This window comes from Chaetodon trifascialis, chromosome 20 (genome assembly GCF_039877785.1).
Source record: "Chaetodon trifascialis isolate fChaTrf1 chromosome 20, fChaTrf1.hap1, whole genome shotgun sequence".
Lineage (NCBI taxonomy): Eukaryota > Metazoa > Chordata > Actinopteri > Chaetodontiformes > Chaetodontidae > Chaetodon > Chaetodon trifascialis.
In genome coordinates, this window is record NC_092075.1 from 12862687 (window position 1) to 12877471 (window position 14785).

General features: G+C 45.2%; 2 protein-coding genes across 2 annotated transcripts in view; both read right to left on the bottom strand.

The window, feature by feature from the left end:
• Nucleotides 1-3355, bottom strand: part of bcr (BCR activator of RhoGEF and GTPase) — an 84939-nt gene extending 81584 nt beyond the window's left edge. Inside the window, exon 1 of the mRNA XM_070988929.1 lies at nucleotides 1-3355. Coding sequence (XP_070845030.1) covers nucleotides 1-1630 — 1630 coding nt within the window. The 5' untranslated portion in view covers nucleotides 1631-3355.
• atp2a2b (ATPase sarcoplasmic/endoplasmic reticulum Ca2+ transporting 2b) overlaps nucleotides 3345-14785 on the bottom strand; it is a 25664-nt gene continuing 14223 nt past the window's right edge. Inside the window, exons 7-24 of the mRNA XM_070988930.1 lie at nucleotides 14096-14181; nucleotides 13516-13671; nucleotides 13208-13349; nucleotides 12806-12972; nucleotides 10697-10785; nucleotides 10359-10461; nucleotides 10074-10205; nucleotides 9820-9939; nucleotides 9414-9632; nucleotides 9139-9262; nucleotides 8810-9021; nucleotides 8463-8683; nucleotides 8145-8347; nucleotides 7730-7815; nucleotides 7486-7619; nucleotides 7096-7213; nucleotides 4807-6914; nucleotides 3345-4412 (exon numbers count right to left, since the gene is read on the bottom strand). Coding sequence (XP_070845031.1) covers nucleotides 6642-6914; nucleotides 7096-7213; nucleotides 7486-7619; nucleotides 7730-7815; nucleotides 8145-8347; nucleotides 8463-8683; nucleotides 8810-9021; nucleotides 9139-9262; nucleotides 9414-9632; nucleotides 9820-9939; nucleotides 10074-10205; nucleotides 10359-10461; nucleotides 10697-10785; nucleotides 12806-12972; nucleotides 13208-13349; nucleotides 13516-13671; nucleotides 14096-14181 — 2585 coding nt within the window. The 3' untranslated portion in view covers nucleotides 3345-4412; nucleotides 4807-6641. The remainder of the gene's footprint in view (nucleotides 4413-4806; nucleotides 6915-7095; nucleotides 7214-7485; nucleotides 7620-7729; nucleotides 7816-8144; nucleotides 8348-8462; nucleotides 8684-8809; nucleotides 9022-9138; nucleotides 9263-9413; nucleotides 9633-9819; nucleotides 9940-10073; nucleotides 10206-10358; nucleotides 10462-10696; nucleotides 10786-12805; nucleotides 12973-13207; nucleotides 13350-13515; nucleotides 13672-14095; nucleotides 14182-14785) is intronic.

Sequence of the window (14785 nt, forward strand, 5' to 3'; positions counted from 1 at the left end):
CTAGATGGTCTCCATGGAAACTGTTGTCATGGGATGTTCTACCATGGGGGACGAGGTCATGATGAGCAGCAGGTGGCCAGATTTGACCGGTCTTGCGAACGCTCACAATAGTGGCTTCAGACATGACCACGTGGCCTCCCTGCTGCCGGTGGTGACGCTTCTGGGACTGCGGCGTCGGAGGGCTGCTGCTGTCAAAGGAGTGCTGGGAGTTCTGGGAGTTTTGGGACGGCGAGCGGCTCTTCTCTCTGAAGGGCCGGCGGAAGGCTGTGGTGGGACTGGGGGAGACGTGGCTCGATTGGCCTGAGGAGAAGTCCTCCTCGCTGGACGTCAGGTTCTCATTGGAGCTGCAGTCTGGCGTGTAGCCGCCGCCTCCGCCGACATCCTCAAAACTCCCCGGGGAGTAGGAACGGCGGGGCCAGGTCAGGAGGTGGTCATCACCTCCCCCAAGGTCTCTCATTGTGACTCCACTACCACCTCCACCACCCCCTCTCCCATCTCCACTGCCACCTTCACCCATCATCACGCCACCAACATACACACTGGAGTACGCCTGGAACTCAGAGGGCTGCCAAGGAGGAGGTGGAGGTTTGCCACCATTGGCCCTCCCTGAATGTCGCTGGTTGGGTTCGCCATCTTCATACTCCGCATCATAACCGCAGGTGCTCTCAGTGGACCGACCTCTGTACACTGGCCTGGCGCGGAGCTCCCCTGCCACCGTTGCCAGGTTACCTGGGAGGGAGTGAAGGGATCTCTTTCGCTCCATCTGCATGGCCTGGCTGCCCAGGGTGCTGATCTTGTCAGAGACGTCACGGTCGTTGACCCTGACCAGACCCCTCTCGTGGTGGAATTCCATATTGGAGTAGAATGGCGGCGGCGGTGGCGGCAGCTGCTTCTCCTGGCCCTTCGCTACATCGCCCGCAGAGTGAGAGTTGGCCCGTTTGATCCTCTCAAAGTTGGACCTAAGAGCTGCCACGCCAAGACCCATCCCCAGTTTGTCCTTGGGGTCAGATGGCACCTCCTTGTCTGGGGGTGGGAGGTTGGGCCTGCGGGGGGAGACGGAGATGCCGCCTCTCTGCTTGGACGGTGAGAGGCCGTCTAGGTTGTCGCAGGACATGGACTCAGCCTGCTGGGGTACCTCAAAGGCTGACTCCAGACCGTCTCCGTGGGAGGCTGATTTCCTGGCTGGTGGAGGCCTGGGTTTGGACCTGCCAGTTCCATCTCCAAGAGGCTGATACCGGCTCCTATCCCCAACGCCCCCAACACAACCACCATAGCCTCCACCTCCTCCTCCTACTACTACTCCAACTCCACCTGTCTCCTGCATGTGTGGCTGCTGGGACTGGCACTCGGCGCCCTGCGTGGCCGCAGAGTCCACCCCCTCGTTCAGTGGCGTCTTCCTGAAGCCCCACCGCTGCTTGTCGTAGCTCTTCCTCTCCTTGGCCAGAAGGGTCTGCAGGTAGATCATGCGGAAGCGCTCCTTGTTCACCTCCTGCTCCAGGCGTCTGATGGACGCTTTGCACTTCTCCAGCTCCTGCTCGATGCCTCCGACAGAACGCAGCTCCATCTTGGGGGGATCAGACTCCGGGAATTGCGCTTTCCACGCTTCGATGAAACCCACCGGCTCCACCATAATTACGCCAATATTATTAGTGACCAACCCCAGTTCACATACACCGGGCCAAAGATGCCAAGGGCGCAGAGTTAGTCCTTTTTTAAAGTCCAGTGCGCCACAGAATCCTTCTCGACAACAATGGCCACCTACAGTTAAAGAGCAGTGTTTATAACAGGCCTTGAGGTAACCCGTTCAGAGACGCACAGTCTAATTGCTGACACTTGTCGTGGGTTGCGCAGATGCAACAATACATCCCATTCTGGAGAAGAGAAGCCGGCTGTTCAGTCGGAGGAAGCGCTGGGAATGCGTGAGGCATGAAAAGGAATAAAAAGCTGGAACAGAGCTCGTCTTCCTCATGCATTATTCCAGAGAAGGCCACTTTTAGAAGAGGAATTTCTTTGAAAATCTCAGCCTCGACACAATGACAGCGCCAGTCTTCGCGGGGGTGACACCAATGATGTGGCTGCCAGGGAGAGAGAGCGGGGAAAAGAAAGTGTTTTAATCCTGCTGCTCTTACTCACGGTCTGTGTCCATCATTCCGGGTTTGTCCGCGATAGTAGGTCCGTTCACTGTCCCCCATTCACACGGCAGTAATCCCAGGTGCTGCTGCTCCGGACCAAGCGCCTTTGTACCAGCTGCGCTCAAGGAGAATGGATAAAAAGCGCAAAACACAAGCGACGACTGCATCTGAGTTCCTCCCAGGACGCGATCAGGCTGGCGGGATCCGGTAAAAAGTATTTGTTTCGTTAGCCCATTTTTTTCCCTCCACGGCTCGTGTGCGCTATTGTTGCCTTTTTCTGTTCTTTTCCAGCTTTCTCCCGTTTCTTCGGCCGTGATGATGGTGCTGCTGTGTGCGCTCCCATCTCAGGCCAGCAGCACTGGAGGGCTGTAAGAATGGGAGGGACCAGAGCGGCGGTGAGCCTGCTGGTTAAAGAGACAGAGCAGGGATGCGCTCACCCCTCACCTCATTATCGCTCCTGCTGCACTCTGTTCGATGAAACAGCTCGGACTCATTTTCATACCTTATGATTCAAACGAGGAAGCATCAGCAGCTCAGCCTTATTTGTCTCAGTGCTGGCTGGAATAGTCTTTATTTCACCGTTTGATTGCTAGTTTGTCTCGTCGCTCATTCAGGCTGCTACATAAACCCGACAAATCATATATTACACAAGCTGCCACTTCCGCAAATTGCCCCCTTATGAACATTTACAAATGCAGATACCTTCAGCATATTACACCTTGTGTGTCTCTTTAAAAGAGAGTGGTTGCACCTGTCAAGCAGGTGTTGCAGAACATGCGCGAGTCCTGTTGGTATCTTTAACCCAACGCTGCCCCCCAGTGGAGAAATGTGTGATTTCTCTACATCGCAGACAAAAATATCTACAACGATGTCAGTGAAGAGCTCTCCTTAAACTGTTAAACGGGTGCTATAGATTTGTTTAGAGCTGCAACAGTTAGTCAGAAGGAAGAAAATTAATTGCCAACTGTTTTGACAATTAATCGTTTGCCATTTTTCAAGCAAAAATGTCAAATATTTGCAGGTTCCAGCTTCTTAAATGTAAGGACTTTGCATTTCTTTGTCATTTATGATAGAAAATGAAGAGCCTTTGGGTTTCGGACTGTTGGTTGGACAAAAGATGCAGACTGTAATTGTGTACAAGTGTGGTATAACATTGGCTGTGCAAGAATGCGCCACTCACTTCACTGGGACACAAAAAAGAAAAGACAAATTCAAATTCAAATACTATATTGTTTTATTTACCTGAAACCACAACCTCAGTAATGCATGTACAATCATCATTAGTCATCAATAATGATCGTCTTTTAACGTATGGTTAATATTGTTCTTCGACCAGGTGTCTCTGAGGGGACGCCATGGGCCCCCTCACGTTAGATCACAGTTTTACAGCAGTTGATAAGGATACATAATAATAACAATAAGAATTATAAGAATGCAGAGGCAATAAGAAGACAGGCGAACGCTGTCGTATTGCAGGATTACCGATGAATCAAAGTGTCAGTCTGTTGTCCTCACTGCAAAGGACGAATTTATCAGAAAGTAAATAGATCAGTGGTTGGCTTACAGTAATTAAAAAGGGGGAAAAGTAAAGTTAAAAAAAGAACTCAAGTAGAGCACAGTCAAGTTCAGCATGAGTCATTTCTCCATGTCTAATATTGTGCAAATAACCCAAACTGGTACAATAAAAACAGTGATTTCCTAACATCTGCGATATATCCATCTTAATATGTCATTTGAGTATTATACATTAGAATCTATAAATACAAATCGCAAAGCCTACGTACAGCTGAAACGCATGCATGAATGTTTTGTACACTGATGTACAGCTAAGACCATTCAACCCAATGTTTTTAAAGATTCTCTACGTGAGACAAGCTACCATGGAAGGTGGAGACAAGTTCTTCATGCAAGGAGGAACGTCGAGGGTGTTGAGAACTTCCCCGCACAACAAACTGGAGTGGTGTCATATTGATATAGCATCTGCACACAGAGGTATATGTGTGTTAAGAAGTGTGTGTATGTGTGGTCGTGTATTGTGGAGCATGTGGGCAAAGTGAACTGCACTTCCAGCCCGTCCCTCTTTTAAGTATGCCCTTATGTGTTTTGGTCTTATTCCTGTGAAAACGTCTGTGTTTGTCTGTGCACGGGTGCGCACGCTGCTGGTCATCATGGTGTCTGAGGTGTGTGAAGTCAGAGTGAGCACGCATATGCTGGACGGCGGGAAGACCCCAGCCTCTGAACCCACTCTTGAAATTTTGCCAAGCTTTTACGAGAGCCAGCCTAAAAAAAAAAGGGAAGAGGGGGAAACTACGTTAGTACAAAACGCTTTTCAAAATTCCACAACTTTACATTTGAAAATTGAACATTTTCTTTGTACCAGGCTATCAGGTACTGGTTTTGTGAATACAAGCGAGTGTTAAAGAGGTGAAAAGAACAGCGGTGACATTCACAATCGTGGCATGTGGTCAACATCAATGCTGAATCCTGATTCCTAAAAGGCTTTTCAATTTAATAGTGGAAGGTTGCCAAACCTGGATTCTCTGCTGCCCTCTTATTTTATTAGATTCTATGTAAGTGAACTGGTGTTTAGTGGTGTGTGTGTGTGTGTGTGTGTGTGTGTGTGTGTGTGTGTGTGTGTGTGTGTGTGTGTGGAAAAGAGCAAATGGATACTCACTCTAGTGACAGGGGAGCCAATGGAAGGCATTGAGGAAGAAAAGCACACAGTTGTTGTAAAGTGAAAGATAAACACACATGGTGCGAGCAAACCCAGGCTTCTACCTAAAAAACATGCTTTGGTGGTGGGGGGGGGGGGATTTTTTTTCCATACAAAATAATACGAAAGTGGTCTAAGATAAGTGCAGCTGACTGTATGGGCTCGGATCCAACATGTATATATACACTACTATAAAGTACGGTAAGCCCGGCACAAACTAAGACCTCTAAATATTAAAGCCTGTAAGAGTCAAATATACACTAGATCTGTTTCTCTGTGACATGAATATCTCCTGCTCATCATGTTATGCCAAGAAACTGAAGCATTCATATGTTTGAAATGAGTTGTATTCAAGTATTATGTGCACATACAAAAAAAAAAAAAACACTGGATATGAATTACGCTGATAACCATTGGCCTCAATCGTATTGAATAAAGACAGAAAACACTTTGATTCAAAGGGTTTATGAGTGTATTTTTCTTTGAAGTAAAAAACAACATTTTGGGTTCGCAATCCAAGTTCATTTGGAGTACTCTCTGTGCAGTATTAGTATTTTTTTCTCACGATTTTAATATTACTGTCCTTTGAATCAAACGCCATGGAGATGGTCATTAACATACATCATCCCCACTCACTTCTGTCTCCAAAGCAGAACACAAATAAAGTTAATGAATGTCAAAGATCAATACAAACAAAATATATCCTTAAAAATGGGAGAGGGAAGGAAAATTTTGTTCTGTTTTCTGCACAAGCAAATAGGGGCACACCTCAGATGTTACGCTTCAGCGAGACCGTTAAGGAAGAGAATCTAGAGATGAGGAAAAAAATACATCTTTTTTTAATCATATTGAGGTAGCTGTGCTCTGCCCAGTGCAGAAAAACTGGCTTATTTTCAAATCATGATAAAATAAAAAAAAAGGAACGTCCATGAAGTTATTTTATACTCTGACATGGAGGGGGACACACAGAATTAAATTAGAAATGAGAAACCACATAGAGTTCATGCTTGGTCACAGGACATGCGGCTTTTTGTTTTTCAGGATTTTTTTTTTCCCTCTTTTGTTTAAGCGGCGCATTCAAACGTTCACTCCCGAACCTTTACCCCCCCCCCTCGTCCTCGTCTGCCACGCGGAGCTCGTCCTCTCTGCAAGAGTTCTGAGGTTATACTGAAGACACAATGGTAAACGTTAGAAAGTAAATCAAGGCGGAATGTCTAAGCCACGGTGGTCCAAAAAATTTACAAAGCCTTAAAAAAAGAAGAAGAAAGAAAAAAAAAGAAAAGTTGCATAAAATTCAATCTCTGTACAGATCAATGGATTTCTGTTATCTCGCTTTTCTGCTCTTGAAGAGGGAGGCTAAACAAAACAATTTGCTGTAGTGACATAAGACAAATGATGTTCCCAAAATCATTAAAAATATAAACCTTAAAGGCAATATTGACATTAAGAAAAAAAATGGAAACAGTACATTTTCTTTCAAACCAGCAACAAAGTCCACAGCTACAGGAGTGATGGTCTTCTAACACTCATTCTCAAATCCTATCCCAACTCGAACCAGGTGACTTCTCAATGTTATCATCTTATATTATTTATTACGTTTCATGTATTATAGTTGGTCCTTCTCATACACACATGGTAGGCACGCACAAGTACACACACTAACTCTACAAACACGCACACACGCTAGCTATGCACATGTAGGAAGGCAGAGAGGGAAGAGGGGAGAGGAGAGAGGGAAGTGATGGTGGTGGGGGTGGGAAGGGGAAATGGAAAAGTTGAGGTTGTGCTCAAGTCAGTCAGGACCAGAACATGTCGGCCATGTTAGTGTCGGAACTGTAGATCCAGAGGACCAAGGGGAGGGAAATGGCCACGAAGGGCCAGGAGATGCCCTCCATGCATGCAGGCAGGCAGCAGCCTTTGGAGCTGGCGGGCTTCTCCAGGTCTTTACCGGGCTCCAGGTAGTTCCTGGCAGCAAACTTGAGGAACTCGTCCAGTAGAATGACAGGCAGCGAGATCTTGAGCACCATCAGCCATTGCGTCAGATTCAGAGGGGTGATCTGGAAGATGATCTGAAAAGAAGCACGAAGCGCTGAAGTCAAACTGTGGTTCAGTCTACACATCGCAGCAGACTGGATCACCATTAATCTTCATATGACGGCAGAATACATGTGTCTCGTATCACGACTGCACTGCTCCCCTCAGTTCACGGCATCACATTCTACGTGTCAAACTAAAAGAAAGCTTTCTCACTGGAAGAGGCTCCACATAGAGGATGAGGAAGTGGAGGGACATGGAGAGGCAGATGGCTCCCAGCAGCCACACGTTCTCCCATGGAGGCATCCTGAGCAGGGACTGATTCTCTGACACACTGAGCAACGAAGACAAATGGACAGGTTTGTTAAAAAGTTCCTCACTGACCTCAGGGCCAGTACTTGGAAATACTGCAATGTATGTTCATTACCCCATATAAACCACAGGGTTTGTGTGTTTGAAAGTGGAGACAAAGACCAGCATGCTGAAGTACAGACACTGAGAAATACTAGTAAAAAAAAACAGTTAGCGCTGCAATAAGTACCAGAGGAAAAATATAAAGATCTGGAGTTTTAAAAATGACTGGGAAGACGCCTTGCTCAAACTAACCTGTTCAGGGCATTGCACATCTCAATGGTGACCAGCACAGACAGGGCCATGGTCATCGGGTAAGGGGACTCAAACACCTTACAGTCCATATCCTGGAAGTCTGGATTCTCTGGACCGCACTGGAGGAAGTGGCTCTATAACAATTGGTAGAAAAAACAGATTGGAGCCAGCAGCAGATTAAATGAAGTTTGTGTGCTGAAGAGCTTAATTAGCGTGACAGTAGCTGTTTGGCTGTAATTCATACCAGCTGGTAGAAGGTGATCCTTGGACCATCCTCAGCAGCAACAAACCACCAGGCAGCAGCACCAACAGTGGCAGCACCCACATAACCTAATGATGCAAACCAAAAAGACGTCATCCATGCACGCACACAGTGATACACATAGCTGCTAACTTAAATCCAAGATGACAGCCAACTGTAATTAGACACGAGTGTTTTCTGGTGGCATTAAATCTACTTTCAATGTGCTAACGTGGCAGATTTGAGCAAGCCAATTGCTGTCATGTGGTACTGCCAGGACATAGAACACCTCCTGATGGCGGATGCTTCCCAAAGATTTTCTTCTACAACACTCAAGTAACAACAAAAAATACCACGCAGGCACAGTTCATATTTCTTTGCCGTTGAGTTCAGAGTGTCACATGCAGCAACCACTTACATCCAATGGCCAAATATCTGAAGAAGAGCCATCCAGAGATGAGGGGCTCGCGGGCGTTGCGTGGCGGCTTGCTCATGATGTCCAAATCTGGCGGGTTGAAGCCTAAAGCAGTGGCGGGCAAACCGTCAGTCACCAGGTTGACCCAGAGCAGCTGGACAGGGATAAGGGCTTCGGGGAACCCCAGAGCTGCAGTCAGGAAGATGCTACGCACAAAAGAAGCACCATTATGATTCTGTGTGTGATGTTATGGTTCGATGTGTGTATGTGGGATTGAGTTGTACATGGAATAGAGTCTTTGTATAGACCACTCATCCTCACCAGACAACTTCGCCCACATTTGAAGAGATGAGGTATCTGATGAACTGTTTCATGTTGTTATAAATGGCTCTGCCTTCCTCCACTGCAGCTACAATGGTGGAGAAGTTGTCATCGGCCAGCACCATCTCAGAGGCCGTCTTGGCCACAGCTGTGCCTGAGCCCATGGCAATACCAATTTCAGCCTTCTTTAGAGCAGGAGCGTCGTTTACTCCATCACCAGTCTGAAGGATAAATAAAAATGATTTATTTTGTCATGGAGGACGTTTGGTATGGCTGAGGAGTATGTTTAAAATAGAGTAAACTAACAGACGCTAGTTTCCAAAATTCTACCAAGTCTTTTTTCTTACCATAGCTGTGATCTCATCATAGGACTGCAGATACTCGACAATCTTGGATTTATGTGAAGGCTCGACACGGGCAAAGCAGCGGGCCTTGACCACAGCGTCTCTCTGTGCAGCAGGTGACAGATCATCGAACTCCCGGCCAGTGAATGCCATGCTGGAAACATCATCATCCTCCCCAAAAATGCCAATACGTCTGCAGATGGCCACTGCTGTCCCTGTGATATAAATGAAGGTACATTTACCTCTAAATGATGCAAGTAGTACTAGTCGTAGTAGTTATATCTGAGCAAGTGAATTTTTCTCTTTAAGCAGATGTGACTTTCTCCACGTACCCTTGTTGTCTCCAGTAATCATAATTACTCGGATGCCTGCAAGACGGCAGAGTCTGATAGAGGCTGCCACCTCTGCCCTGGGAGGATCCAGCATGCCCACACAGCCAACAAACGTCAGATCAGTCTGGGTGGTCAAAGGAAAAATATATGTAACATTCAGATTATTTTACTTATGCTCACTTATTACTGTCAGATGCTGACAGCCACCAATATCACACATGAAAAGGAACCTGGACGCCAAAAATGAGACCTTGTCAATCTGTCCCAGCTCTCACCTCGTACTCAATAAAGCGGGTGGAGTCCTCCAGCACCAGGTCGTCTTTGCTCATGAGGCTGTCTCGTGTTGCCAGAGCCAGACATCGCAGGGTGTCCCTGCCAGTTCCATATTCCCTGATCACAGACATCAGTTTTTCCTTGATACCGGGGGTCAAGGGCACCTTGCTGCTGCCTACACGGATGTGTGTGCACCTATCAATCACTCCCTCGGGGGCACCCTGTGAGTAGGCACAGAAAGGAGGATGATGAGGATGCAAAGCAAAACACAGAACAGTATCTAAGAGAGACATTTTCAATACGGAAAATATTTCATTTGGTCACATTTGTAAGAAAGAAATAATTAAAACGTCCATTATGTTATGTTATGGTATATTTTTGTATGTCACAGACTTGGTCAATTCTTACCTTTACAAACATCTTGCCTACAGAGGAACGGGCCTTATTAGGAGTGCAGTACACAGACATTGACTTCCTGTCTCTGGAAAATTCCAAGGTAAACTCCTTCTTCATCAGCTGCTTGATCACCTAAAGATATGTTAAAACACAAAAGCATTTGCCTTTAACAATTTGTTGTCTTCTAATTTAATAAAGTAGAGAAAAATGCTAAAACACAACTTCCATTGCAAGGAAATGATTTTGAAGAAGTGAAGTTTACTTACAGAATTACAGGCGTTGGCTCTCTCAATCTTGGAAAGGCCTTTAACGTCCGTATCAAACACGTTCATCTTCTCCACCAGGCATGTGAGAGCCGTCTCCGTGGCCTCACCCACCTTCTCATATACACCTTTGGTCTGGATGCACACACACAGACACAAATGAAAAAGCTTATGGGCAGATCTTCATCAGGAAATGTCAAAACAAACATGTAAGTCATTGTCAACTGAGCCACATTTGGTCTTCAGGATTATTCACCAGCTACCAAGCAACAAACATTCACTACCAACCTCATTATAATCCAATGAGGAATCATTACAGAGAGCACAGATAGAGGCCAGCTCCACCAAGGCATCATACTGGGAGCATTTGACTGATTTGCTATCATGGAACCTAAATAAGACACAGACAAAGACAGGATGCAATGAGTAAGCCAGTTGCATTTAATGAAAAACAAGTTAAGAAAGGGGTTTGTATTTGTAACATGTTGAGACCCACATGGCGCAAATCAATAATAAGAGCACTGAACAACAAAAATATTTTTTCGCCCAAGCGTAGAAGGATCCCTTCCAAGTGGTGTGGAGGGGATTTATTTATTATAGATACACTGTTTTCATCTTATACTCACACTTCTCCATCTGGGGCATATGTGGAACCAGTCACAGTGAATTCCTTTAACGAACAGTGATCACCCTCTGCCCGATCAATGATGAACATCTAGAAGCACAAACATTGTAGGGGCAAACCATCAGTATTTAATACTCAGACAAAACATCGGAGTTTCAACAACATTTCTGTGCCACATTTGAAGTGCTGCTTTCATTCCATTATCTGTTTATGTCCGAAGGCCGAAGAGAAAAGGTAGACACTGCATCCAGCAGGGGGCAGCAGACTACCATGCACAGGAAAGACACCTTGAGTCCACTTGAACAGAGAATAGTAATAAAATGCTGAGCCAAAGCAGACACTGGTCACTAAAAGTCAATTTACAGCAGGAAAGACACAGAATTCCTCTGTGTGCAGTAACTGTGCATGAATACACTGTATAACAGTGAATCACAATAAGGAGGAACAGCCGGATCTTGAGTATCCACACCTTTGAGTAAGGAGACAGGCTACTGTGTCTGGCTTATTGAGCGTCCTCAAATTAATTCCAAGCGTTTTCAGTTGAAAGTACAGGGCGGGGGTTTTATCAACCACAAAAATAGCTGTATTATATTAAAATTTTGTTCCATATTCATACATAAAAGATGGAAATTTTGATACCAGCAACCAACACCAAATAAGAGAAAACAGCAAGGAGGTAAAAACACAGAAGTTTTAAGCCTGAGGACACTACAACTGCTACCATGGCTGTCAAGGGTATGCAATCACTCATACAAAACACATTCTTACATCAAAAGCAATGCATTTGCTCAAAACTGAGAGGGGCAGGACACACATATATACGAAGGATGAAAATAGAAATATCTGAACAAAACGATGAACTGGCAATATGGCTGCACTCCCCCAGGCACCTACAAGACTACACAAAGCAGTGATGTCACTGGCGGTCTGACCCAAAACGCAAGAGCAAGTCAGGAATTGAAAAGAAACAGTCACACTGAGGGTAACGAATTTTAGTACTGCCCTATTCGGACAGGGGTGGTTTGGGCGCTGCTGATGCAACATCACAAGCGTCTCTATCAAACAGCCAAGAATAGCATCCTGTGGTTATCAAAATGAGGCCCTCCAAAACTGTTAAACAGAATTCTGACTTTGAAATTGTGCGGGATGAGCAAGGTGAAAAGAGATACAGGAGAGAGAGAGAGAATCTGTCAACGCAAGGTCAGTTATGCAACTCTACTGCTGATTCTGCTGCAAGTGACTAACTACTGCATACTGATCAGCATGCTGCCTGAACAAGGGGGGGGGGGGTGGAATGAGGAGGGAAGAAAGGAGAGACACAGAAGACCAACAAGATAAAGGGCTGAGGAAAAAGATGGAGCAATACAGCAGGGAAGAGAAATATGGTGTAAAAAATGAATGGTAATAGGAAGAAATGAGCTGGAAAGAGGACATCATACAATACTGATGCCCAAAATAGACAATAAATAGTAAATAGATAACAGCTCATATACCCTGAAGTTATTCATGCTCATAAAGGAATAGGAATATATAAACACAACATGTACACAGGCAGAGATTAAATAAAATTCAAAAGTACAACTAAATCCGTCATTATCCACTATTAGCCATTCAGCATCAGCGGTGCTCAGTAAATCCCTACCGTCAGCTAAGGGCTGTCAGGGTAGTTTTATTACTCAGTAAAAAGTTTACGCTTGAAGAGTTCTCAGATGTCACAAAAGTAGCCAGCTCTTGCTCTTTCCATGTATGGCAGCTGTTTCAGAATTCTATTTATTTTTGGACTTCACTCCCATTTTTCTTCCAGTGTGAAATGACCACTTCCCTGTGCACTGCAGACCCTTGTCACCGCTAACTGTGCCATTGCCCTTAGGAGGATGTAGACAGCAGTACACTGCGATCAGTGAGTTGCGGTGCTGACACCATGTGTGTGCCACACACACACATTCATAGAACAACTTGGCTACTAATGCTGGGTTCATGATAATTTCTGGTGTGTGTTTGTCCCAAATTTATGAATAATTACGTGAAATTCACAAAACAATCCACTATCAATTATGTGTGGATAATAAAGGTTTCAGGTTTCTTCTGTCTCTGTTCACTAGTTTCTTACCCTGCACACAGACATCTGATTGGTGGTCAGCGTGCCAGTCTTGTCAGAGCAGATGACAGACGTACAGCCAAGGGTCTCCACAGAGGGCAAGCTGCGGACAATGGCATTCTTCTTGGCCATGCGGCGTGTGCCTAGAGCCAGGCAAGTAGTGATGACAGCAGGGAGACCTGGAGAGAAACGGCAACAGAGCCACAGAGGAGAGAAGGGATTAGACATACAGGCGAGGAGATAACTGCTAACAGGTCCAAATGGAGACAGCCATTCATATTCATTAATTTACTCAAGTGATGATGATACTATACTTTGTCACTGTATCAAGAAGCATTAAAAAAAGGCCCAAAAGTAGGATTTTCCAACCAGCACGTCAAGGTCATGGTACTCGTGTGCACTTCTCCATCTTACCCTCAGGGATAGCAGCAACTGCCAGAGCCACAGCAATCTTGAAGTAGTAGACAGCTCCTCGGATCCAGGAGCCCCCATGGACCGGATCGTTGAAATGTCCAATATTGATGATCCACACAGCAATGCAGATCAGTGAAATAACCTTGAATTAAACGACATTCATTTCAATCTGAAGATCATAGTAAGAGCAATTGGTTAATCATAACAAACAGAAATAGCCAAGGCTGTTTTTACAAACATTTTAGGTACAAAAAGGGCAAAAAAAAAAAAAGGATAGTGTGAAAGAATAATGTAACTTCACAAATTACCTTGGATAGCTGCTGTCCAAACTCATCCAGTTTCTGCTGCAGTGGTGTGCGCTCCTGCTCTGTTGATGCCATCTCATCTCGGATTTTACCAATCTCTGTGTTGCCACCTGTGGCCACCACCACGCCGACAGCCTTACCAGCTGCAATGTTGGTGCCCTGTGGTGAAGGAGTAGTGATATTCAGACAGTGGAAAACAAAACATATTGCACACTAAGCTTCTAGCCAAAAGGGTAAAACTATCTCAACAACTATTGTGAGATACGTGTCTCAAAGACACAGAAAGGAGATTCAACTAGCAACAAGTGTCAACGAAAATTTGAAAGGACTCTTACGTTGTTCAGACTAGCACTTTTACTTCATGCTTTCTTGCATATGTGACAAAGTGAACGTAAATAGATCATTCAATATTTTCCAGAAGTGCAAATACATAAAAGGATGTGATAAGGGATGGCAAGATAAAAAACAAAGACGGAGTAGACGGATGACAGCAGAACACTGTTGCCTTCATAGGTGTAGTCAGACGGGGGGAAAAAGTATAAAACAACACTGAATAGACTAAAAGGTCTTGTGAGTCACTCACAGAAAAGAGCATGTTCTTCTTGTCCTGGTTGACAGCACGTGGGTCAGGCACCGGATCAGTGTGTTTGATCACAGACACAGACTCTCCTGCAGGAAGAGGAAACAAAAGATATGAAAAAGGGAAGCAGCGAGAGAGTTTCTAGATGAGAGTAAAGTTTTAGTTGCAATGCTTGGTTGACACTTTGGGCAGATGTGTGGAAAAGGATTTGCAGCTGACTGAGCAGGCCCGACAATTACCAAATACTGCACTGCCACTGCCTTTCAAACTCCATATTTGATGTGTGCTTGCACAGTGTGTGTCTGTGCGTGTAATCAACTGTGCAAGGTCTGCACTGTTCTGAGTAAGGCAGGGAGCATTTGACAAGCGGTATGGCCATGAATGGGGAAGGGAAGAGAGGAGAAAAATAGCTGAAACACTAAAATATCCCATGGAATTTGCTACCAATTAAGGCAGTAGAGCAAGACAAGAGATTTAAGGACTTAATTCACATAAACCTCGTCTCTCGTGCATTTATACATCCTTCAATATACTCCCCTTCCAATCTTTTCCATCTACATCACTTCCAATTACCCATCCACGAACTCATCCATTTACTTACATCACTCACTTCTCTTTGTTTTGGTATTGACTGAGCAGCCATGACAACAGGGTGTAATGAGGGCATGTGCGTCAAAAGGAGGAGGAAATTGC